This window comes from Phaenicophaeus curvirostris, chromosome 2, assembly GCF_032191515.1.
Source record: "Phaenicophaeus curvirostris isolate KB17595 chromosome 2, BPBGC_Pcur_1.0, whole genome shotgun sequence".
NCBI lineage: Eukaryota > Metazoa > Chordata > Aves > Cuculiformes > Cuculidae > Phaenicophaeus > Phaenicophaeus curvirostris.
This window is the reverse complement of record NC_091393.1, coordinates 125,895,083-125,920,912: the sequence shown is the minus strand read 5'-3', so window position 1 is coordinate 125,920,912 and position 25,830 is coordinate 125,895,083. Positions and strand designations below refer to the sequence as shown.

At 41.5% G+C, this 25,830-nt stretch overlaps 1 protein-coding gene across 1 annotated transcript; it reads left to right on the top strand.

Annotated features, from left to right (window-relative positions):
• Positions 1-6,573: 6,573 nt before the first annotated feature.
• Positions 6,574-23,864, top strand: RHAG (Rh associated glycoprotein). The gene is made up of 10 exons (XM_069850818.1): positions 6,574-6,793; positions 14,195-14,378; positions 15,849-15,999; positions 16,188-16,335; positions 17,095-17,258; positions 18,164-18,301; positions 18,916-19,037; positions 19,694-19,764; positions 20,445-20,518; positions 22,180-23,864. The coding sequence occupies exons 1-10, from the start codon at positions 6,658-6,660 to the stop codon at positions 22,255-22,257; spliced, it is 1,266 nt and encodes a 421-aa protein (XP_069706919.1). The 5' UTR covers positions 6,574-6,657; the 3' UTR covers positions 22,258-23,864.
• Positions 23,865-25,830: the final 1,966 nt, after the last annotated feature.

Sequence of the window (25,830 nt, the reverse complement as noted above, 5' to 3'; positions counted from 1 at the left end):
TGCAATTCAAAACTGGGTGAAAATTTCCTGAGAAACCTGTTTTCCTCAGAAAATGTTCATTTGGGAATCCCCAGATCCCTTACAGGAGGACACGTAATTTTGGCAAAACTCTTGGGTGCTTTCTGGGACATTTTCCAAGGTTTCATCTCTGCTTCCATCCAAGGAGGTGGATATTGAACCTCCTTCCATGCACACACTTTCTTCTTCCTCCCTCTCGCTCTGGGCCAATGAGTGTTTGAAGAGGAATGATTTTATTATCAGAGTTTTCTGAGAGATCTCTCTTCCCAGACAGTCGGGGTTAGTGCTCTGGATACGCAGCTCTGGTGTCTGACCTTGGAGTGTCACCCACCCTGCTGAGCTGCTGTGGGGTGTCCAGGCATTAACCTCTGTATTTTCATAGTGGATCTCAAAAGACTCTGCTTCCCTAATGATATGGAATAAAAGGAATGGCAGATACAATGAAATACTACATGGATAATCCTGTTTCTCACTACAAACTTCAAGGAGAGCTTGGGTTACTCCATTATTCATGTCCCTGGAGAGGCTGAGATGTTCCTGAATACATTTCCCCTATGCAATATGACAGTCACTGAGACCTAACCTGTCAAATAACACTTTTCTCCAATTTCTGACTGTATTTTCACAAACTTGTGTTTAATTCTAATGTCCTGAGAGTACTTTGCAGTACTAGCATATGGTTTTTGGTATGTGGTGAATTTAGGTCCACAGAACTGTGCTGCTTTTGAGTAGTGCAGGCAAGGAGAGCAACACCAGGAGTTTCTTGTAATTTCTGTTCTGGTTCCAGCAAGAAGCGCATATGCTGAGAGTGATAAGAGCAACTTCCATGGTACAAGTCTAACTTATCTGTGGACAGTGGTGTAAGAGCTCTTCAGGAGTTACCTTACATGACAAGGACTTTAGGCACAGAGTTTTGAGCCAGTGTTATAAAATAAGTTTAACAATCTTGTGGCTTGTGAAGAAAGAATATTTTTTGTATTGAAAATGCACCAACTGCAGTAGTTACGTTATCTAATTTGGCTGTCAATCAGCCCCTGGGCTAAGTGAAACAGAAGGTTTTTCAGTATCAAAAAGTCCCGCTGAACATCATGGGCCTAACTCTTCCCTGTTTTTCTCCATCTACTGGAATTATAGAGAACAACTCTTCCATGAATATTGCCTCACTTATTTCCTTAACATATCACACCTACAATAACAGTGGATCCGGCGGTTAATCCAGGACTTTATACCAAGTGGGACACAAGGGATAGAACCCCTGACATACCCTTAGCAATCTGTGTTGTCAGAACATCCAGTTAATGCCCAAGGAACAAAACCACAGCAAGATGCTTGAGCAAGACCAAACAGCAAAGGGTCATCAGAGCCTGGGCAGGACAAGGATGTTTCCCACCCCTTGGCTGCTCCAAGCTTTTCTAGGCCAGCCTGCCAAAACCTGGATCCCTCTAAGTGTAAGGGGAATGGTTAAACTGTGAAAAACAGGAGATGGACTTTCTCATTAAGAAGCTACTTGACAGCTTCTGCCTCTGCTCCAGGCTGCAGGTGAGACATTTAACCTTCGTGCTTTGGTCTCACTGACTGCAACACAGAGACAAATGGACACAGGCAGGGCAAGGAAGATTAATTAATAAACGCTGAGGAAGAGCCTATGAAGCTCTAAGACCTGTTAATTGTAATATCGCATTCGGCAGCCACACCTCCAGTATAATTATATCTCAGTTTAGCCACAAGTCAAGGGCACAAGGGGCACCAGGAGATACAAGCAAGGAAACGACACTCCCTCCCGTGCTGGTGGTGTCTGAAGGTTCATGGACTGGTCCCTGGGCTCCGTTGTTTGCGTAGCGCAGCCAAAGGGCTGCTCCCTAGGGCTAACAAAGCTATGCTGGCACCCACGTAAACAATTAGTCTTGAAGAAAGGTAGTTTTTAGGACAGGTTGAGGTAGCAGATTGGCATGGAAATAACTTTGCATACATTAAAGAAATTGCCCAGGTTAACCATTCATTCTGTTAGTGATGAGCACCCCAGTGCACAGCAGATGTCCTTCATCAGATATTCTTTTTTTTAAATTGGAAACTTGTTATCAAAAGACCTCTTGTACTAGCAAAAGCTGTCTCTCCAGCTAGGAAGCGGTGGGCAGGATGCTCCATTGGTATATGAATGCAGACTTCTCATTTAGAGATAGACTAATTCAAAGTCAAGTTTTGTTTGCACTGCCTTGATCCCTAAAGCAATGAAAGTCTAATGAGACAGGATTCGAGCCATAAATAATAGAATAGTTTGGGTTGGAAGGGCCTTAAAGATCATCTAGTTCCAGCCCCCTGCGATGGGCAGGGACACCTCCCACTGGATCAGGTTACCCAACCTGCCCAATACTTCCAGTAGGTAGAAGACCCTACTAATTGGTTGTGACAACAGCGTCGCTCAGAGCAAGTCAGTTACTATTTGGCAAGATCCAGATGAAGATCTGGAAACAGCTGCTTTGCACACCCTCTGACTCTTCTGGAAGGGTAAGGACAGTGTTATTCCTGTTGGTTCAAGGCAAACCCTGGGTATCTGAGACAATGGCAGGAAATGACGCAAACACCTCATGTCTGTCTGAAAGTTCAGTAAATCTGGACACAGTTTACTGACAAGCCTTTCCAGATCAAAATCAGGTTTTGAATCTCCTCCCTAGTATTTTTTTTCCAGAACAGGCACTATTGTTGTGGCTCTGGCATGTTTTCCTGGAATTCTGCTGTCTCATAACTGCCTGGAGACCTATTGCTGCAGATTGAAGGGTTCTGTTTACCACTTTAGGAAAGAAGAAGAGGAAGATCAGCACTTCACCTTTCCTCCTTCCTCAGGCACCTGTACCAAGAGGATGACTGCATGCAGAAGGGCTGTTGTCTCAGGCCCTCCTGTTCCTAGGAGAAATTAAAGCAATTTGTGTTTAAGATATCTATTTATTTTCATTACATATTTGCATTTAGCCGTAAATAACAGGTACGTCCTGTTATTTGCATCCTATAATTCTACACAACATGAAACCCTGCATCTTACACAGGCTGGTACGAACACTTCAGAGACTGGACTTCTCCAGTGAAATTGTTTTCCTTCATGCCCACATTTACTTGCTCTCAATTCATCATAGAACCTACAGTGTTGACTTGTCCCGGAAGGGGTGTTGTATTTTAGATAGTAAGTTGAGTTACAGTTGTTCATTGAATTTGTGCTTGGCCCGTTGCAAGAAAATAATAAATTAATGTTGTCAGTTCAATAGCACAGGAGCACTTCTGGGTGGTCAGTGGTTTAGTACCTACTTCCTGGTAACTAAAAAAAACCAGTCATGTAAATTAATGATAAAGGTCACAAATCATGTCTTACATTTGGCCAGCATTCAGGTTCCAAAGAAGTGCTTACTTGCCTAATACTCAGAGAACTGAAGGAGTTGTGAGTTGTACATAGGGAAAATAAACAATATAGCGATTTCTTGTAGGATTTTTTTCATGTACTAATTATTCTACCTACACTTGCAACTTGTGCCAAGGTCACACTGATTAAGGTTTGTAGATCAGTGTCAACACATGTAAAAAATGCACTGCTTATGTTGGGTTTTTTAACTTGAACAAATGGCTGAGAGCTTGCAGTGCTCATTGAGCCACTGAAATCAGGCATTTACTTATCTCTCTGTCTTCACAAATCTTCACATGGGTCGGACCAATTATTTCATGCATCGCCACTAAATGGCACCTTGCTGCTCTACCACTAAGGGCACTACAGCTTGATTTCTGAGAGGCTGATGTTTATAGAAATGATGAAAGTGCCACACGTAGCAGGAGGTGTTCTGGGATCAGCTCCCCGGAGCCTGTTTCCTGCAGTCGGAGTCTGCAGTCCTCCCTCTCCAATCTGTCTGCTATGGCTGTGTTGTCATACAAATGTCGCACCGGGAGCTATATGAGCTAGGGAAATTGCAGTTGAGCTAAGGAAATTGAAATTGAACACTTCTTTTCATTGAGGAATATTCCCTAATCATCCTCTTTGGCTCTTCATGCATGCATTGCAATTATTGTGGCATTCTGTAGCCACTTTAAGATTCCTGTACCATTTGTGCAGCCTGCGAGATTTAGTGGGGAGAGAAGAAATTAACCTTCTCAACAGGAGAGCATGATGAAGTGGAAGAGATAGGAGAAGGCCCTGTTGCTGAAACAGAAGGCATGGCAACTTTCCTGTAGGCATCACTCCAGCAACACAGCCTTTCCTTACAGAGAACGGAGCACACGAGACCCTTGCACAGCACTGAGCAAAACTGTGACTGTGAAAGACCATCGGGGCAAAAAAAAGAAGAGGATTTGCAAAGCTGAAAGGGTTTTACCTAGTTTTCAACATTTCAGGGAAATGGAAATCACATATTATATTTACAGAAAATGGAATAGACTCCTTAAAGCTCAGAAACACAGAAAATTAGTTAAAAATTTGATATGAGGAACAAAAGTTCCTGGGCCAAAAGACAAGGATTTTAATGCAACTTGTCACAGACAAGGTTTGCTTAAGGTAACTCTGAAGGATTGCATATTCCAGTTGCACTGGTACATCAGCTTTCTGACACTCAAGCCAGAGAACACCTCGTGTTTGTACTCTCAGGTAACAGGCCATGTGAATTACAGCAGAGGAAATAAGAGTACACCTGGCAAATCCTTGAAACCCTTGGGTGAAAAGCCTGGTCCTGAGTTTGGATGCTTAAATCTGAATTACTCACCAAAGGCTTGCATTGTATTCAATGCAGGGAAATGAGAAACTCTAAAAATTTTAACATCTTTTCCTAAAACAACTTTTTTAAGTGAGTTGAGATTAATCATTTTCTTGAGGTGTGCATAATTTCTCGTTAACTACAAAGGCAGCGTAACATGACTGACTTAGACAAGTGCAAATAGTCTTTCAGTACAGATTGTGTTCATGTGTTGTGTCTGTGTGTGTGTTTTTTTATGTACCTGCATGCAGTTTAAGATATAAAGCAATAAACTCAGTGAAAGTCCTGATTGAACGAGCTCAATTTGACTCATTTTAAAATGTAAACATTTATTTAAAGTCACTTTTCCCAATAAGATTACCACTAGGAGCCTAGAAAGGGCTTAATTTAAGGTTTGCACCTATGTCATGTGAGACACGGACTGGGGGAAACATTATGCCATGAATAGTACAAGATGTTCATAGCTGAGCTATGGGTAAAAATCAAAGGGACTTAGACTTGTGACTTAGTTCTTTTTTAATCACTTCCTGTACAAACAAGGGAGCTCACAGGTCCTTACAATCAAACATTGCCGTCTGCAATGGTTTTATCCTGTGGTAAAGCAAGGATGAGCAATAGCTTTTTAACAAAGCTCTGCTGCCTCTCTTTGAGCTGTTCAAGTGAAAAACAAGAGTTGCTACAAAATAAAAATACATATATGCACATTTTAGCCTTACTACTTGCAAGTTTGATTCCATAATAGACTGGTATGTTCTACCTTCTGGAGAATTTGGTTTCTACTCCAAAGCCACTGACTTGTTTTTCAGGAGAAAAGCCTAAGATAATTTTAAATTCAGTTTGGACAACGGTCTAATTCTACCTTTATACTAGAAAACAGAACAGCATCAAGGCTCTTCTCCTTCCTAATGTCACAGCAGCCATCTCCAGCAGGCATCCTCCATCCCGTCCCTGGAGGGGTTAAAGGCCAGGCTGGATGGGGCTTGGAGCAGCCTGGTCCAGTGGGAGGTGTCCCTGCCCAGGGCAGGGGAGTTGGAACTGGATGGGCTTTGAGGTCCCTTCCAACCCAAACCATTCTATGATTCCATGATCTTATGGTGTGTGAGCAGCTTTCCAATGGCTGTCTCACAGTAATTTGCTTCTTTATCCATGAGGAAGTTTACAATCTGGGCTGATTAAAATAATCTAAGAAATTTGGTCTCTGACTAGTTTTCATTGTCTGATCTAAAGAAAATGCAAAAAAAAATCTTAAAATTGAAAAAATTATATTTTCAGATTTTTTTAATATTCTACAGCTTTATTTTCCAACAACTAAAAATATCCTATTTTCTTATGAAAAAGTATAATTACTTTGTCTTTGAATACAAGTTCACAGTGAGAACTTGTCCTCTATAAGTACTTCATTCACTGTGAAAAAGGAGTAAATAACTTTTCAGCCTGCTGAAAGATATTCCTTTGGCCTATCGTATCCTGTGTGAAGAGACAGAAGCTTATCCATAAGATGAAAAATCCTTTACCTTTTAAAATAAAAGGTAGAACTTGTAGTAATTAGTGACTACAAGAAACACAACTGACTGCCACTACACCCCTCGCCATGCGCAGCAAACCAGGCTATGTGAGATTTCCTTCTAGATTGTTTCCTTTTTAAAATGCATACAAGACAGTGGTTACATGAGCTGGTTTGCATTACAAACTGGAAAAAAACAACAGCGAAGCCAGCGTTTCATGCACAGAAACAGCCTGGGAAATAGAAATCGCTATATTGGCCCACGCCGTTTCCCTCCCATAGTGGGTGTGACGGTGTGTTTGTCCGTTTCTCTTTTTTTTTTCGCTGTATCACCCAGATCCACTGAATTAGGCAGCTCCACTGAAGGCAAGAGTCCTTTATCAGGCACTCACAGCCTCCTGCTCTCCTGCAATGCCTTCAGCCCTTGACACCAACATGAGGTTCAAGTTCTCCATCCTGGCTCTTCTTCTGGAAGTGATCATCATTGTTCTATTTGGGATATTTGTGGAATATGACGTCAATAATTCCCGTGTAGAACCATACCCAAGTAAGTGTTGCTGTCTAAGACTTACAGAAGTTAGAATTTCTTTAAACAAATCCTAAGCAAGATTTCTGAATAACTTATGAGACCTACCAATATAGGTAGAAGAGAAGGCATGTTTTGGAGCAAATAAACTTCTGAGGTATGAAAGCAGCAGGCTTCAAAGACAAATTTAAGTTAAGTAATTTTGAAATTAGTGTTCTGGGAGGGAAGAGTCTTGAAAGTAGTTCTAGAGTTTGCATAGCAGTCTAAAACTTGAAGAAATATGAAGGGCTTTGAACAATGCTAGCGTTTTCTGGAGGTGACTGGAAATGCTTCTTGCCAGAACTTCTATCCTGATTATTGCATCAAATAATGAAAATGAACAAAACATTTCACTACTATTGTCCAGTTTTCAAAAGGCTGTCTTAGGAGAATATAGAAATTGGGCAGCACGTTCAACGTGTGCTTGTAGAAACTGGACTCCACGAAGGGCACAAGGTGGATAACCCCTTGGGTCTTTCAAAGCAGTGACTCAGTTGTGGACAACAATAGTTCAGCCTGCAAATATTTCTGTTGATTTGTTGTTCTGTAAATGCTTGACGAAGTTCAGGGACAAAAACTTTTGTCCTGAGAAATAGTTGCTGACTTCTCCCATTCTCCCTCTCCTCCTCATGCAACGAACAGGGTCCTGTAAATAAATAGAAAAACAAGCCTGCAGAGGAGCATCCCGTATCTTGCTGGCAGTACTGAAGGTTAATTGTTGTTCTGGGTTAATCTGTTGTTCGGGGCTTTGATGTCTTAACAGCTTCTAGCCCTGCTTGCAGCCCTCCTAATGATAAGCATAATGGTTCAAACTCCTTGTCTGGATGTAATATCTGTGTGATTTTGAATGTAACCCTCTTTCTGTCTCGTTCCAACTGGCCTTTCAGTGACTGTCCCAGGGGAATGCAGCCTTGGGGGGCACTTCATGGTAGCCTCGTGCTGTGTATTCTCTCACAGAGCAATGTCCAGCTGAGAGAACAGTGAATTTATGGTGTTAATCAGCTCCTGATGCCAGTCAGCTGATGAACCTCAGGGGGTAATTACTCACATTTGTGTTAATTGCACTGAGCTCCGCCAGGGGAGGTTTAGGCTAGACATTAGGAAAAAATTCTTTACAGAAAGGGTCATTGGGCACTGGAACAGGCTGCCCAGGGAGGGGGTTGAGTCACCTTCCCTGGAGGTGTTTAAGGCACGGGTGGACGAGGTGCTGAGGGACATGGTTTAGTGTTTGATAGGAATGGTTGGACTCGATGATCCGGTGGGTCTCTTCCAACCTGTGATTCTGTGATTCTGTGATTCTGTGATTCTGTGATTCTGAGATGTTGCAGTGTTCCTGAGAGACAGTAAATTAAGTTACTCCAGAGACTGTTCTCTCTCTGAGACGCAGCTTGGTCATGTCTTCAACATAAGAAGGACATAGAACTTTTAGAACGGGTCCAGAGGAGGCAACAAGGATGATCAGAGGGCTGGAGCACCTCCCATACGAGGACAGGCTGAGAGAGTTGGGGTTGTTCGGCCTGGAGAAGAGAAGGATCTGAGACCTTATAGCAACCTTCCAGTACCTGAAAGGGCTACAAGAAAGCTGGGGAGGGACTGTTTATAAAGGCCTGTAGTGATAGGATGAGGGGGAATGGGTATAAACTGGAGAGGGGCAGATTTAGACTACACATAAGGAGGAAATTCTTCATGCTGAGGGTGAGGAGGCCCTGGCCCAGGTTGCCCAGGGAAGCTGTGGCTGCCCCATCCCTGGAGGGGTTCAAGGCCAGGTTGGATGGGGCCTTTACTCCAAAACAACACATCAACAACAAATGCAGCCACAAAACAACCATGTTTTGGGCATCTTTGTACAATTTAGTAACCAGGAGGATGCTATCTAGGACATCGGTCCTGCAGACACCAATTAAGGTCTGTTTGCCCCAAAAGAACGGAGAAAAATTCCTTCTCCAGTCTGAATATCATACTTGCTGACTCTGGTACTAAATTGACCTTCGTTGCCTTGGAGTCCACCTTTCCAAGGAAGACGAAGAAAGATCCATGGTGTCCTTGTGTTCATGCCAGCAGCTTAGAAGTGTTTCATGGTCCCTTACAGTGATGTTGTGCATTTCTCAGTAAACACTGAGACTTCTGATAGGAATGGTTGGACTTGATTACCCAAGAGGTCTTTTCCAACCTGGTGATTCTACGATTCTATAATTCTGGATGGAGATAGGCTGGGCCACACACAGCAATGCGGATGCTGTGTTCCCTGGGGAGCTCCTGGTATAGGCTGTTCTCACACTTAAAACCCTCTCCCAGCCCTTGTTTGGAGCCCTGTTGTTTTGGGGTTTTTTTAAATTTAATATCTCCATTTTAAAAAGATGTCAGAGAGAGAGTAAGAGCCTCATCAACATCACAGAGGAAAGGATTCTTCTCACCAGAATCCTAGGCTACAATACAGGCCTTTAGATGTAACCTATACAGTCAGGGATCACCTATAGTTATTTCTTCCTTAATAGCAGCATCTAAAACATGTGGGAGACATTGCCTGCTGTCTCCCATGCCCTTCTGCACAGCAGTGCATGACTGTGTGATACCTGTATCCCATCGTCCACGCTACTGAACTTCTACCAAGCTTCTGGAAACAGTTTCGGCTCATGCAAACCCACATCTTGGCCTCCTCCTGGGTATGGATTTTTGGCACAGCGTAGATAAGAGGCTACTAACACCGGGCATGCAGGTGGGACCAGTGTTTTGGGAGAAAGGACCATACCCATGTGAACCAAGCTGTGCCCCTTTGGCCAGGCTGTTCCATTTGCCAGTAGAAAGAATCATAAGCAAACACCGCAGGTGTAACGTTGAGATTTTAGATGCTGACCTAGGATTAGATGAATCTCCTTCACAATGAATCTCATTCACAATAAACAAGTGGAATAAAAGCAGGATCTCCTAATACCTGTGTTTCCCCTTTTATTCCTACTTCCTCTCAAACTTCTTTGTCTACAAAATGCACACAAGAGCGCAGTTTGCCCGCAGACCAGTCAGAAAGTTCATGCTATTGTTACACAGACGTATTACGTCCTATCCTGGGCCAAGACTTCCCCTGAGTTCACAAAATGATGAGTTCAAATTGCCTCCCATGATATCCCCAGGGATGTTAACTCATTCGTTCCTCATAGATTATGTGGTTTGATCCATGGGCCAATTTGTATTCTCAGAAGTGTGGTGCTCAACCTGCTTTTATGCACCTTAAATACCTCAGCGCCATGAATCCAAGCTGTTTCAGTATTTTCAGACCAAAGAAAGATGAAAATGATATGATGATTACCATAGTTTTGCACTTAGATGAGGGACCCTGAGTCGAGCTCATTCCCAATGCTTTGTATCTATTTTGGGTGGATCCAAATACAAGCATGGTGCATGGGATGGGCAACTTCAGGTGAGCTGTGAATGGGAGGACAAGGGTTTGTGATGGTTTTGTAAGTGCTCCTACAAGATTTCTTCAGTGCTGGTATCCTGTACATAATGTCCTGCAATGGGTCTATGGCTCAAGGCTTAGGAAAACTTATGTGCCACGCTTGTTGTTCAAGGCTTTACAGTTTACTCCTTCAGGCAGAGCAAAAGTCGGTTTTCATATAAACCAAGAAGGTTTATATGAAATAAATATAAACCAAGATGGTTTATATGAACCATCATTCATATAAATCAAGATGCCAGAATTACCTTTGCCATCATGTGGAGACCTTGCAGGAGCATTAAGATGTCAGCCTTGTGCAGCTTTGTGGAATCTTATGCAGATGTTTTGTTCATGATCTGCTGTAGTTTTTCCCAGTCTTCATTACACTAGATATAAGGAGGAATTTCTTCACTGTGAGGGTGGGGAGGCCCTGGCTTAGGCTGCCCAGAGCCGTGGTGGCTGCCCCATCCCTGGAGGGGTTCAAGGGCAGGCTGGATGGGGCTTGGAGCCCCTGATCCAGTGGGAGGTGTCCCTGCCCATGGCAGGGGAGATGGAACTGGATGATCTTTAAGGTCCCTTCCAAACCAAACTATTCTATGATTTTGTGATTCTATGATTTTCCTGTCTCACAGAACAGGAGTGTTATGTTTTGTTAACACAACTAGTGACTGAAACAGTTCATTTCAAATCATGCTGTTCATTTCAAACTATGCTGTATTTCAAACTATGCTGTTCACTATCATGTGAAACCATTCCAGACCTACTCTTCTTAAAATGAATGCATAAGAGGAAGTTTAAAGCACAAGGTCTAGGCTAGAAGGGTTGACCCCACTCAGTTTGGGAAATTTGTCCTCAACATCCATGAGTTAACCTGGTTTTAACCAGGATTTTTAATCTTTTGTGTAAATAAGTTCAGACAGCTTTAAAACATCAATCAGCTGCTTCTTTCTAATCTTCAGGGCTGGGGTAAAATTTGTGAAACCACCTTTCAAAAAAGAAACCTTATTGATGGGCACTGAGAATTAAACTCCTCAGTAATCAAAGCGCCTTTGAAACCTGTTCTTTTGCTCATGTGTAGGGTCAGGTTACGTAAACAGTAAAACAGCTTTTTTTAACCCGGACATGATTTACTGAGATGTTGCACACATGAATGGGATTGTTTGGTGAGAATAATTGACTTGCTTTGTCTGCAATGGTTTAACCAGAGGATGGCAAACAAGATCAAGTACTAAGCTGAAACAAATCATAATCTCCTTTGGGAGACTGGAAAATCTTTCTTACCTGGAGCTGACTACCCTGAATGGACAAACTAAAACTTTATAGGAGAGCCCATGGTGCAGGGGGATTAAATAATAAAAAGAGCAGAAGTAGACCTTTTTCAAATGCACCTGTCATATTGTGTATGGAACTGGAGTGTGATATGAACTGAAAACCATCGAAGTCATATATGACTTTGACTTGTCATGTGAAGAGTTTATTTAATACATTGCCATTTTCTTCTGCTAAAGTCCAACAAAAAGGCTACTTCTGTGGCTGTGACTGTGCAGTTTTTGTGGGTTTGCCCTCTAGCTCTGTGATTTTTCTGGTAACAACAAGCTTTTAATAAAGTATTTTTACAACAGTCAGACAAAGAACCAGAGCCACATCTCAAATGTGAAGGAGCTGAACCTACAGGTTACTGGGTGAATGGTCACCAGTAGAAAATTATTTCAAAAAGGAGAGGAAAAGCGTTGTTCAGCATTCGGTTTCCACTTATCCTCAAAAATGTGGGGGAAAGATCTATGGTTCCACCTTTCTTTATTTGAGAACATCTTTCTCATGTGACCTGCAAACATATTTTCTTCCCACTTTAAAATAAAAGTGGATGATCATATGTACCTGAGGGCATCAAGATGGTGTTTGGAGGAAGCCTAGGAAGCCTATACACCCCCAGTCCTACCAGCTACTGCTAACCACCAGTCCTACTAACCACTGCTACATGTTTCCTAAGACATTTGGAGGAGAGTTGCTCTGGATGGGCTGTCGGCCACCGCAGCCAGCTCAGGCATGGAGCCGCTGCTCTGCATTCCTGTTGCACAACCTGCTGCAAGCTGGGAGGGGGCACAGACATATGTACCTGTCAGTTGACCTTGTACTTTAATATCCTTTCCCTAAAGACCCTTATTGCTCCCTCTGACACAGAGATATGGGCAAATTAAGCTGTGTTTTGGGTTCTCCATCCACTAAGATACTAAAGGCTTTGCTGCTGGTAGGATTGGGAAGGTTATTTTAGCATGGCTTGCATTGTCCCCAGCTGTATCTTTTACAGCTCTCGAGCTCTTAGCGAGGCAGTTATTTTCACACAGCATTGCAACAGAAAATATGCAACTGTATCAGTAGAAGAAGCTCAAATTGGGAAGTTAAGTTGATTGGTGTATCCTTCAAAACAAGAACAACATCAGATTTTGGAAAGTAGCTCTGGGTACTGAGTAACACTGAGGAAAACTGGAAGCTTCTAAAGGACTTCTTTTAGGATGAAATTTGTTACTGTGAGGGTGGGGAGGCCCTGGCCCAGGTTGCCCAGAGCAGTGGTGGCTGCCCCATCCCTGGAGGGGTTCAAGGCCAGGCTGGATGGGGCTTGGAGCCCCTGATCCAGTGGGAGGTGTCCCTGCCCGTGGCAGGGGTGGGACTGGATGGGCTTTGAGGTCCCTTCTGACCCAAAATGTTCTATGATCCTATGAAGAGTGCAGGGGACTCCAAAGCCCCATCAATGGCTGTTACTTAAGTCAGGAAATCAATGTGAAAATGTCCAGCTTTAAGAAGAAGCAAAAGGGTTGGGGATGTCTGTGAATGCCCTGCGTTTCTACACCATTTCTTAGATGCGTGTAGCCCAGTGTAAAGGATTTTAGCACAGGCGTGCAGGTGTTTCACTTCTAGTCAGGGCTGGAACATGACAGTGCATATATTACAAAACAGCATTTATTTAAACAGCATTTATTAGGAACCTCTAGGAACTTATACTTCTGGGCCCTCTTTTGGCTAAAGATGGTAACACATATAGGAAAACGGGAATGCTGAAAGTACATAACTGGGAATTGTAAATTCAAGACAAATATTATACTATCTAGGTCAAAGTATAAAGTTTTTCCTGCATAATTACATGTAAGAGGCAATGAAATGGAAATGACAAGAAATAGTTTCCCTAAACTATTCTTGCTAACAATAAAAGCAGAGAAAAAACCTTAATTACAGGAGTCCAGCTGGTTTGTTGAAGAGACTATTAAATAACAGAAAACACTTCAGAGTAAAAAAACATTTTAAAATATAAAATATCCGTGTTCTGATACACTTAGCTTGTATTAAAAGGCCTGAAAAAAGGATTTTTGTTTAAATAACCAGAAGAAGAACTGCTAATAAAATTCATACTTGAAAAAAAATAAAGCAGCATATTTGAAGGAGGCTAAGTATCTTCTGATCAATAATATTATTTTGCTAGTTTAGACATTACCTTAAATGGCTTTTTTTTCACCCAGGTAAAGAAATCAATCTCTCGTACAGCAATTTTTAGGGATCACATCCATATCTTTGCACTGAGGCAATTAGCACTCACCCAAACAAAGCCCACGTATAATTTCAGAGTTAGCCAGACCACATTCGATGTGACAACCTACATTTGAAGGGGAAGAGAACTTTTCTGTAACGACACGAAGCTGTGATGTTCCAGGAAGCTTCACAGCCAGAGAACACTTCCAGACACATTCAATTTGCCACTACAGACATCTAGAGTTCTTTCCATTATGATATAGCAAGAAACACAGGTCTTGCATTTTCCAGATGCTCAGTCTTCAACTAGTAGCTCATGAAATGGGGAAGGATGGATCACATCGATAACATGAGTTAAATCCTCAGTTGGCCTTCTCCCCGTCGTAGTCGTGTTTCATAGTTATGACACAGACATGGTTTCCCTTCAGTCTTTCAGGATGTCCATGTGATGATATTTGTGGGAATCGGTTTCCTGATGACCTTTCTGAAGAAATATGGATTCAGCAGTGTTGGTATGAACATGCTCATCGCTGCCTTGGGTCTCCAGTGGGGAGCCTTGATGCAAGGATTTTGGCACATGCGAGAAGGGAAAATTCACATTGATTTCAAAAGGTACATTTGAATTGTATATATTGACATTCCTATCTCTTAAGACATCAGCAGAAGCCATAAACTACAGAGTCCATGGGGTCAGACTTCTAAGTTCGCTGAAATTTGATTGAGCCTTACTGTCCAGCTCTAAATGCTGATCTGCCCTTTACCTCTAAGGAAGCAACACCTGGTGTGCTGGGCCAAGGGAACCAAAGGGGCTACAGGTCGTGTAGAAAGACTATATCGTATCTCTAGAGCTTTGGAACCTGGAAGATGTGTAGTAGCCTTCCAGTACTGAAGGGGGCTACAGGAAAGCAGTTCTGAGACAGCTCATAGACATTTTTGAAAGAAACACCATCCAAACATTACTGAGGGACAAGCAGAAATAATGTAAATAGTTTCTTAGCAGGTATTTGCAGAGGGATCCATAAGTTGGTGCCTTTCTGTACTCAAAGTTATTGAACAATTTGTATTCTGATTCATCTTTGCTCTCCCCCATGCTCTGTCAGTGCAGACATGATGCACAGTGACAGCAACACAGGGAAAAGTTTTGAAATTGCCCCTGTACGTGGCATTGGTGAGACCGCCCCTCGAATCCAGGGTTCAGTTTTGGGCCCCTCACTCCAAGAAGGACATTGAGAGGCTGAAGTGCGTCCAGAGAATGGAATGGAGCTGGGGAAGGGGCTGGAGAACAAGGGTTATGAGGAGCCGCTGAGGGATCTGGGGATGTTTAGCCTGGAGAAGAGGAGGCTGAGGGGAGACCTCATCCCTGTCTACAACTGCCTGAAAGGAGGTTGTGGAGAGGTGGGTGTTGGTCTCTTCTCCCAAGTGACAGGTGATGAGATGAGAGGAAATGGCCTCAAGTTGCACCAGGGCAGGTTCAGATTGGACATCAGGAAACATTTCTTCACAGAAAGGGTTCTTGGGGACTGGCAGAGGCTGCCCAGGGAGGTGGTGGAGGGATTTAAAATGCCCTGGAGGGATTTAAAGCTGGGTACATGAGGTGCTCAGGGATCTGGTTTAGTAGTGGGCAGGGACAGTTGGGCTCGATCATCTCAGAGGTGATCAACCAAGCGATTCCATGATTCTATGAAATGAGCTAAACCATTTGACCAAACCTAAGAGCTCCCTGTCATCTTTGGAGTTCAGGTGACAGAGCTGGAAACATCCCTGCACATCCGCAATACGCATCCCATCTGACTTTTCACTGTCAGTTGAAACAGCTGGGCACATAAAATTGTACGTGTAGGAGGGAACCTTCCTATGTGTTTTCTACTTTTTTTTTAACCTTTTGGGGCAAGATCTCCATAAAACCCAGGTGTGAAGGCTTGAATTAATTTTCATCCACAAAGATCCTGAAGAGTTAAAGCTCTATCATTTTCATGATATGACAGGTTTGAAATTACACCCCTATTTAAGGTCTCTTTAAACTGATTTTTTTGTGTGTGTGTGTTTTTGTTTTACCTTGCTTTGTTTTTTCTTTCTTTACAGTATGATAAATGCAGACTTCAGTACAGCAACTGCTTTGATCTCCTTTGGAGCAGTCCTGGGGAAAACGAGTCCTGTTCAGATGCTGATCTTGACCATTCTGGAGATCACAATCTTTGCCTGCAATGAACATCTAGCTTTAGAAATATTTCGGGTACAATTATTTAGTAATAATTATTTTCTGTTTATAATAAATGTTTCCACTCCCTGTAACTTCGAGTTTACATATTCTAGGTTCTAGTTTCTACCACAGAAAATAAAGTCATACAGACTTGTCCTTCATCACATCCTCATCTTTATGCAGTATAAATTTCATGGCATTATTTTGGGTCCTTATTACAGGCCTCAGATGTTGGAGCCTCAATGACAATCCATGCGTTTGGAGCTTATTTTGGTTTGGCCGTAACCCTAGTCTTGTATCGTCCTGGTTTGAAAAACAAACACGAAAACGAAGAATCGACCTACCATTCAGACCTCTTTGCCATGGTTGGTAAGTCGAGCAACAGTGAGCGCAGATCAGTTGTTGGTCCTTACGTTTTAATGACTGTCTATTCATACACTGCATTTGTTCTCTTAAATACACTCTGAAATACAATGCATTTTCTTAAATACATTCTGAAAAGGAATACTATTCCTTTTGTCTGATATATGCACAATGTTTTCTTCTTAGTTAAAAAAAAGGAAAGATCAATTTAAAGAAGGATTTTCACTGCGCATTTGTAGTGGCTCCTTTTTTGGATAAATTACTCATTATAAGCATCATTTCCATAGTAATTGGCCATAATTAAAAATTCTGAGCTGTACTCTGTCCCACTAATGAATGTTTTAGGAACTATACATGCATCTGTTCATAAGATCTGCGCATAGATCAATTTAGCAGCTAAAACTATATAGTTAAATCAATAGATGCTAAGTGATTTGCATGTGAACTGCCTTGATAATGCAGCCCATGCTGGTGTGGGCTTCACAGTGGCGATGACCTCTGGCAACAAATGGGGCATGAGAAGGGGTTACAGTGTGTTGAAGCCTTCCAGCAAGATTTGACAGACGTCATGTATCAACATCCCAGCTGCCAGCATCAAAAGATTCTGCAGAATCTATTACTTCTTCCAGCATTTTGGCTATTTCATATTTCCTACCAATCACTTCACTCATTTCTTGTAGATAGTCCTGTTGTGTTGGATCATTCCCATTGAAACACCCTTTGTGACCGAACGTCTTTGTTTCATTTTGTCTTCTATCCAACCAGGTACCCTGATCCTTTGGGTTTTTTGGCCCAGTTTCAACTCTGCCGTTGCAGCTGAACTGACGCAGATTAAAGCAGCTGCCAACACTTACTATTCCTTGGCTGCATGTACTGTCGTGACGTTTGCCCTCTCCAGTCTGGTGGATCAAAGAGGCAAATTCAGTATGGTAAGAAGCACATCCCAACCTCCGTTAAATTGAAGGACTACTGTATAATAAAGATGATTAGTCAGATTCCCAGTGTCCATGAGCTATGTGGAACATTTTCTCACACTGTGGGTGAAATTAGAGATATTATACTTCTAAAAGCTATAATGTCAGATTGGGCCTGAAGGCAACCCACCCTCCTTTAGGTATGTGATGTGATTCCTCATCGGGATTTCTGTATCTGGAGAGTGAAAAGTTCTCAGCCATTATAGTGATGGTCCTGCACCCTTGTTCTCTCGTGTCCGCAGAACCTGCTGGACCATAAAGACCTTAGTCCATGGTTCAAGTGGACTTCTGGGTCTTATTCCAAAGGTGACCCCATGTGAGTTACCGTACTGCAGTAACCAAAGCTGGTCTCTCAAGGAAATGACCTGTTCCCTGGTGATCTCACAGTGCAGCTGCACGACAGCCAAAGTCAAACTAGGCTGGGGCTGCTGGGCTGCCAGCGTTTCACCTCCATGCCCTAAAATCCAGCCCTACATTTTCACCCTCTTCTTTCCAGCAGCGTTTGTTTGAGCCCAGCATGAGCAGGCAGGGTTCACCAGGCTGGTGGAATTCGCTGCTGTTGCAGGAAGCAGATTCCCTGGCTCAGCCCGGCTTCTCCGGAGGCCAGACCAGTTTTAGTGACTTTGCAAAAGTTGGGTTTCATTAAACTAGCTCCAGTTAAACTCCCGTAGAGCAGGTTAGAAACAGCACCCTGAACACGTAACAGGGAACCCTGTTTTACATCTCTGTTCATTCTTCATTGGAAAAATTCTACCCAAAGAACCCCATTTTTGGATACAAGCAAAGATTAGAAGTCATTCAGCCCTAGAGCAAGCCTGTGCCCCAGACGTATCATCTCCACCACCGTCTACTCTTTGCAGGTTCTCATTCAAAATGCCACCCTGGCAGGAGGAGTAGCAGTGGGCACCTGTGCTGATATGCCAATCCCCCCCTTCTGTGCCATGTGCATCGGGAGCCTTGCTGCAATCATCTCAGTCCTTGGCTACCACTACCTGACTGTAAGTATTGAGAACACACCTTTGCTCTCATTTTACTTATCGCTTCATTTTCTTTATCAGGACTCCCTTGGCTTGCTAGAACAGGAGTTTAGGGAATGACCGATAAACTATAGAGTAGCTCTAGATACCTGTTATTTTAAACCAGTGTGATTTTTCTGGAAGAAAGTACCTGACTACCACACTCAGAACAGGTGTTGATGTGCCGTGGCTGAAACAATTGGGAATAGAGGTTTTCAAGGCCAGGTTGGATGGGGCTTGGAGCCCCTGATCCAGTGGGAGGTGTCCCTGTCCATGGCAGGGGTGAGACTGGATGGGCTTTGAGGTCCCTTCCAACCCAAACTATTCTATGATTCTATGATTCTATCACTGGAATGTCCTGTGTTTTGTACCACTGCATTTATGATGGTAGCTTGGACATTTGTACCATCATATGCACGTACTTGGGTTTCTCTGGAAATAAACAAGTGAAGGAAAAGACAGCAGGTTTTATCGCTAAACTTTGCACGCATGAAATAAGTGAGAGTTTTTCTTGCACTACTCTCTTTTGCATATCATTCCAGAGATAATGGATGACTATAAACTCATTATAAACTTCATATGTCCCCTCATTTCAGCCTTTTTTGGCATCCAAGCTGAACATTCAAGACACTTGCGGAGTTCATAATTTACATGGTTTGCCTGGAATACTGGGAGGTATCGCTGGCATCATAGTAACTGCAGTAAATGAAGACATTTGGTGAGTTATAGAGAGAAGAGAAAGTGGAGTTTGTTGATTTATGAAGGTCTATGCTAATTTTTCACCTTCCTTTGATCTAATTATGACTTTTGTTTCAGAAAATCCACCTTTGATTTGATATCAGTTATCGTGTTCTATTTTAAACTGGACATTTCTTGATACCCTGTCTTTAACACACTTTATCTGCCAAACTTGTTCCGAGCGAAAAGATCAAGTAAAAATAAATAAATTAAAATATTATAAACCCCAACATATGGAACCACGTGAGTGCAGGAGAATCTGTATTAGCATTCTACAATTACACTGCTGGCAACTGTAAGATTTACAAGCAAACTGGCAATTTGGCAGTTTCCGCTATTGTGAAAACCTCCAAGAAGATGAAATGCTGGTCTCTTTTATAAAGGGGAGCATTCCCTAAAGGCTTACAGTACACTAATAAGGTTTTCAAAGAACTTGTTTTCATCTCTAATCTAGACCAAGCCCAAACTATAATCAATCCCATTATGATCTCTGTCTTGCACACAGGAATACGAGGATATTTTACTGCGAGCCGCTTTGTCCAGCAGACAGCAAGTACAGTGTCAGAAGACTAATTATCAGTGCCAGAGTGTAACAATTTTTTGGTTACCAACTGTTTCTTTTCCCATCCTTTTCAGGCAACCTGGCAGGCAGGCAGCTGCCCTGGGCAGTTCAGTTGGAATTGCACTGGCGGGTGGAGCATTGACAGGTCAGTGTGATGCACACAGCAACTGAAATAGCTGTGAATTTCAAGGTTTGTCCATAGAGAACATCAACATATCAACAATTCCATGCGAATAACAAAAAACAACAAAGCAGAAATAATATGTGGTGGCACATTGGCAGAAACCCAAAAGAAAAAGGACTTTTCCAGTAATTTTGTCTACAAATGAAGCCTAAATATTTTACTGAATACATGCTTCGAAGATATAAGGTTGTACTTATAGAAGCAGTAAGATGTTGCTTGGGATGGGATTCTTCTCTAACTTAAAATTTTCAACAGAGATTAAGGCATTTTTATTTAAGTGTCACATGTTCCCATGTGATTGTGGATATTTTCCAAACAAAAATTCAGGCTGAAATAGAAAATTCCAGTCAGAAACCTGGAAAAGGTTTGAGCAATTAAAACTCAAGCTCTTACTCTTGTAACAATTACTCTAATTATTACTTGTAAGAACTGTAATAATTACTCTAATTGTCCTTGTAAAAGTCATGAAGAAATTTACTTCACCTCTCAGAATGACTGACCTGATGTCCCAGGATGGCTGGGCATTTCTGTAGACTAGGAAATGGGTCAGAAGACTTAGATGACTCCCCAGGGCACATCTGAGGAACGTTTATTTGTGTATTTTGTCCATTTTTTAACTTCTGATGGTGTTTTTTCTGCAGGTGCTATTCTAAAGTTACCCTTCTTGGGACAAGCATCTGACCAGAACTGCTTTGACGACTCAGTTTATTGGGAGGTAAGATACAACCTCCCTTTATTTTCATTATGCTGGAAGATGTACTGCACACTGCAGTCCTGCTCTCCTGGGGTTTGTGGTTTGCACACACGAGTCAGCTTTCAGAAATAATGCTCTGCCTCAGGCTGTGAATTTCTCAAGGTCACCTTCAAGATCATTTTTGAACTTGCTAGCTAGTCGTGCCATTGACATTGGACTAACCTTGAAAAAAAGGAGAAATAGAGCCACAAATTAAAACCTCAGTGGAACTCTTTATTTCCCTTTAAGGTGTTTAGTCTGTCAGGTCTTGCTTCTTGTAGTTTAGACACATGACGTTTGCATTTTGGCCTAAGTGGTGCTGCTTTTCTAGTGTTATCTAAAATTTCACACTGAATGACACTTAGGACACTGCTTCAGTACTTGTAGGGACACTCTCCCTTGGGCTGAGCAGAAGCTCCTCTGTTTCCTGGTTGAATCATCTGACCCCTGAGGTTGTCGTTCAGAAGGAGATGGGCCTTCTGGCACCGTTCTTATGAAGACACGAACAATGCGGCTGAGAAACAAGTCCATTTGAAACGGCTTTGCTGAGCTCCCCTTATGCTCAAGAAGAGATCACTCTAGATTATTCATTTGAATCATTCCAGATCTATGTTACGGTTACATGAATGAAATCCTTGGAAGCCTCCACATTCCCCACCAATAATGAGAGACCTTTCATGGCCTCCCTCGAATGCAGAGCTCTACACTCCAGAGATGTAGATTTGATCAGTTCAGTCCTACTCACGGGTCTGAGTTAGATGCCTACAATCAAGTGCAGAGCAGAAACTCAGACATACCCTTCCTCTTAGCTAATGGTATTGTCTATAGGCTTTTTACATCTCCCTTCCTTAGAGGCTGATAACAGATTCTTAATATAGGCAGTATGAATTTTATCTTTTACACCAAAATAATAAGACCAGAAGAAATACATTACATAAATTCCTTGTAAATAAAACACTGTAAACCCCAAAGGATGTTTTATTAGGTGTTTTAATGAATTAAACTCCAGTATGAACCGTGCAACTTGGCTTTGGGTCAGACAAAGTTTGCAGCCTAAGGGGAAGTTCTGAACCAAATGACGAGCTGTCGCAATGACAATCAGAAAAAAAAAGCACCAACTTTTAACAGCAGCTTAGCAAGTCATTCACTGTTTGACCTCAGAAAAGTCAAAGCACCGTTTTTCAGCAAGACCTTTCAGGTTACCATGTTTAAATGATAAAATATATAGAAAAAGGGAAGTTTTAAAGCATGGCTGAAGAATTCTCAGCCAGTCTTAATCACATAGCTGTGCTCAACTGAAGGTCCTGTAGTGTCAGTAGAACTGTTCAGAACAAGGTAAGTGAGCTTGACCATGTAATGAGAAGGGACCTTGATATTTGATATATAGTTTACTCTAAATTTCATTAGAGGTGATCACCTTAGTTCTTTAGAGCATCAATGTTACGGAATTCTTCTGTTAAAAAAACCTGAATTCACACCTCAGAATTCAGGGCTATTGGTTCATGTCAGGCAAGGTCACCGTTAAAAAATAGATAGATAACGTATACAAACAGAACAACATTCTCAGTGCACTTTAGTCTCTTTAACTGGTAAAAGGAAATCTATATCTCATCAACTGAACTCTTTCCTGATTGTCACGACAGGTTCCAGAAGAGGAGAAACAGCATGAAAGTCACTTCAACAACTATGACGAGCACAGCAGATTTGAAGCCACCATGTAGAAAAATGATTCATCTCTAGTATCTGTCCTAATTATGCTCTTTTCAGTTTCTAATGCTAAAAACAACATCTGAGTGTTATCCTAACCACACCAGGGTTTCAAGAAGGGGCTGTAGATACCTGTACCTTTGTAATATAAAATAAGCTTGATTTTAGAATACGTAGTCATTTTGCCAAGCCCAAGTGAAACAATTAAAGCCTTTGAACACATTTGTTTATCTCAAATAAGAAGAGATAAAAAAAAAAGAAGCCACCACAAACTGCTCTGTAAAGTTACTTGTATTTTAGCTTTTGGTGTCACTGAGCCAATATAGTCATGGAAACAAGCTTTGTGTTTCAAGCCTGTTGCAGGATATCACATTTAACCACAAGATTCCCAAGTTACAGTCGCATCCTTCACGTGCACAGGGCTAAACAAGAAGGTGGCAGTGAAGAAATGGATTGGGTTTTTTTTATCCATATTCTAACAAGCTTTTCACCAGAGCATCCCAGTTTAACTTTTTAAGAAAGTCTTTGGGAAGGGGGAGAAAATGTGCTGATTTGAAAGCTGGTTGTGATGGGAAACAAAGTGTTAATATCATTTTCATGGCAAAGCACAGAATATAGTGATGGATGAGGTATAATAAGTGGCAATTGTATATTGAAATTCTTTGTTAATATACTTACTGAAAGAGAGAAGAAAATGAAATGGTGAAAAATGTCATTATTGGCACAGATTTATTTAGACTGTTTCAAGGACACAACAAGATAGCTGAGTAGGAGCTATGAAAAATAGGAAACTATACAATACGTCCTACTAAGTCCAACAGTAATAAGTGGCTGGTAGAACCCCTAATGTCGATAGATCTAAGCTGAACCAAATGTTACCTCCAAGAAAAAGGGGGAGTTTTTAGAACTGGCTGGGAAGCAACTGTGTTCAACCTACAGAAGAGTGAATGGAGTCCCTTTCCACGTGGTGAGTCCCTGCCTCTGATGTCACTGCCTCCTAAAACAAAACAAAGCAGAAAGAAGAGAACTGGAGATAAACAAAGGTCAATTAACTCCACCTGGGAAGTGCTGGTAGTGGCCGCTCAATTAAGAGAGACAAAAATTGAAGTATCTGAAGGAACTCTATGAGATGATAGCTGGGAGCAGGGACACACAACTACATGGAGAGGCAATGGGCGGGAGATGAAAATCTATCAGAAGGATTCCGGTGCCTGTAGGCATTATTCAGACACTGAAAGCTGCCACTGGCATCTCAGAAGGACAAGCTACCATGGATGAACTTTCAGACTTCTTATACGGGCAACATACTTCAAGTCTTTTCAGATTTAAGTGGAAAACTTCTCTCAGATAAAGCACCACAGGTGTTTTTGTTTCTGTTGATGTATTTTCCCTTGGAAAACATTAGACAGACACTAGACAGGGCTGTCCCATATGGAATGTCAGCTGTATGATGCTAGATATGTCAGATTTCTATCTACGAATGAAAATACATTTGTCAGAACACACTTTATTTCAGATACTCTCTTTTTTCAGCTGTGCAAGGACTGACTCTTTTCTACTTTGTTGTCTAGAAGGAATCTTTTAGCCTTTCAAAGCTTTCATACATTCATTTTTGTAAAAAGTGAGAAGGCATTTAACAATGTAAATATTGCATGGGTGAAGTGTTCTGTGCAAAATTTACAAACACAAAGTACTTCAAATCATAGAATCATTAAGATTGGAAAAGACCTCTAAGATCATCCAGTCCAACCCTCAGCCCAACCCCACTGTGCCCAATGATCCTTTATATTTAGTTATCTAGGACAGAATGGGAAAAAAAAGAAACTCTATGGTTTTGTTCTCCAGTTCTTCTTATAAACTTTCCACAATAACCCGGACTTTCATCCACCAAGATGACTTTGTACCTCATTACAACTTCTGTGCAATACGTTGCTGGAGGCTATGGAAAGAGTTTTGCTAAGGATCCTTTTGGTCATTAAAGAGGAAGCCATACACAGAAGTAAAGGAAGGCAAGGAGTTAAATGAGACACAGGGTCAAGGATGAGCCTTGAGGACAGGACTGAAAAGTAACCCAAAGTTAAAATACAATTACTGTATATTTGAGGTTCACGATGAACAGCATTTCTTTTCTTTCTCATAAAAGTCTGCCAATGTTTCCTCCTCTCCAACAACCCCTGAACACTTTCTGTCTTACGTTTGTTCTCACTTTGAATTTTTTTCACTTAAAAAGCTTAAATAAGCTTAAATAAGCTATTTTTGTTTAAGTGAGTAAAAACTTACTCAGTACATGTACAAAAATATCTGAAAAATATGAGTTAAATGGCAGCAGCTGTTTATATCTTTCAACTTGAAATTAGGTTCCACCATCAGGATGCTGAAAGCTCTTTCTTGGATGTCTGTCATTCCTGGGAGAAATCTTAGTGGTCTGTTCATATTTTCCAAATTAGTAGCATTCAGGAGGTTAGGTCAGCCATCCCTTCAAAGATATCTTCCATACCCAGTCCTAATCAGAAAGCAAATCACCTTCTCTGCAAGCGTCAAACTGACAGAAGCCACCAGGAGTCATGGTTTTCTAAGTGAAAACTTCAAAATGAATGTTCCTATACTGCCGTGTTATCTCTTTTTTGTCTTTCTTATTTTTTTGAAAGAGATTCAATACTGAAAGATTAGATTTTAATTAAATGAAACAAATGAGTGAACATAAAGAAATAAAAAAAATTATCTTACTATTATTTCCTCATATTACCATTTATTTCTGAGTTGAACAAAGAGAATATCCAGCTGATTGGCTCTCATTCCTTTTCCATACTAGCAGAGAATGGTCATAGCTTCAATGATTGCTTTACAGATATTCAGTCCTATCTCTTTCAAAGAAATATTTGTATTTCATTACCAAAAGGTAAATTTATTTTAAAGCCATCTAATGAATATTTGCTTAAAAAATTTTTTTTACATTTATATTTAAATCCGTTGCTGATTAAATGCATGAATTAAATGATCAGATGATCCATTGTATTTGCTTGATATTTCTTGGGGACAGCCAATCTTCTTCCTCTCTCACTGGATCAGCCTGTTAACAAACTATATATAGAATCATAGAATCACACAATCGTTTGTTTGGAAAAGACCTTAGAGATCACCGAGTCCAACCATACCCGCCCACCACTAAACCATCCCTGAGCACTTCACCTGCCCAGCTTTTAAACTCCTGAGCAACCAGTGGAACCTTTTCCTTCTTTTCACACCTCCTCCCACTCTCAAAGTTCAAGGAATTGTTTGAGTTGCTGTTTCTAAATTGGACTCGCCCACAAACATCTCTGCCAAACCACAGGACTGGTTTAGACATTACCCATTAAATAGTAACCAGCACAGGGTGAAGTGAGTATACATGGTGGTGAGTGTCTAGTTGGGGTTCTCCAAGGGTAAAAGCTCAGACATTTCTACCATTTCTTAAAGGTGAAGTTCACAAATCTCTGTGTGGAACTGCCGTTAATGCTTGAAACTCTTAACTTCTGGCAGGAGATTGCACTCTGCCTGAATTTTCATCTTCTCAGCTAAAACTTACTAAAGACAGTGGATTGGGTTCT

Excerpts from the sequence above, each read along its gene's own strand:
- RHAG (XM_069850818.1), top strand. The coding sequence starts at position 6,658 with ATGCCTTCAGCCCTTGACACCAACATGAGGTTCAAGTTCTCCATCCTG. Across the intron at positions 17,259-18,163 it reads AAAGAGGCAAATTCAGTATG|GTTCTCATTCAAAATGCCAC; the intron begins GTAAGAAGCACA and ends TACTCTTTGCAG. Across the intron at positions 18,302-18,915 it reads TTGGCTACCACTACCTGACT|CCTTTTTTGGCATCCAAGCT; the intron begins GTAAGTATTGAG and ends CCCTCATTTCAG.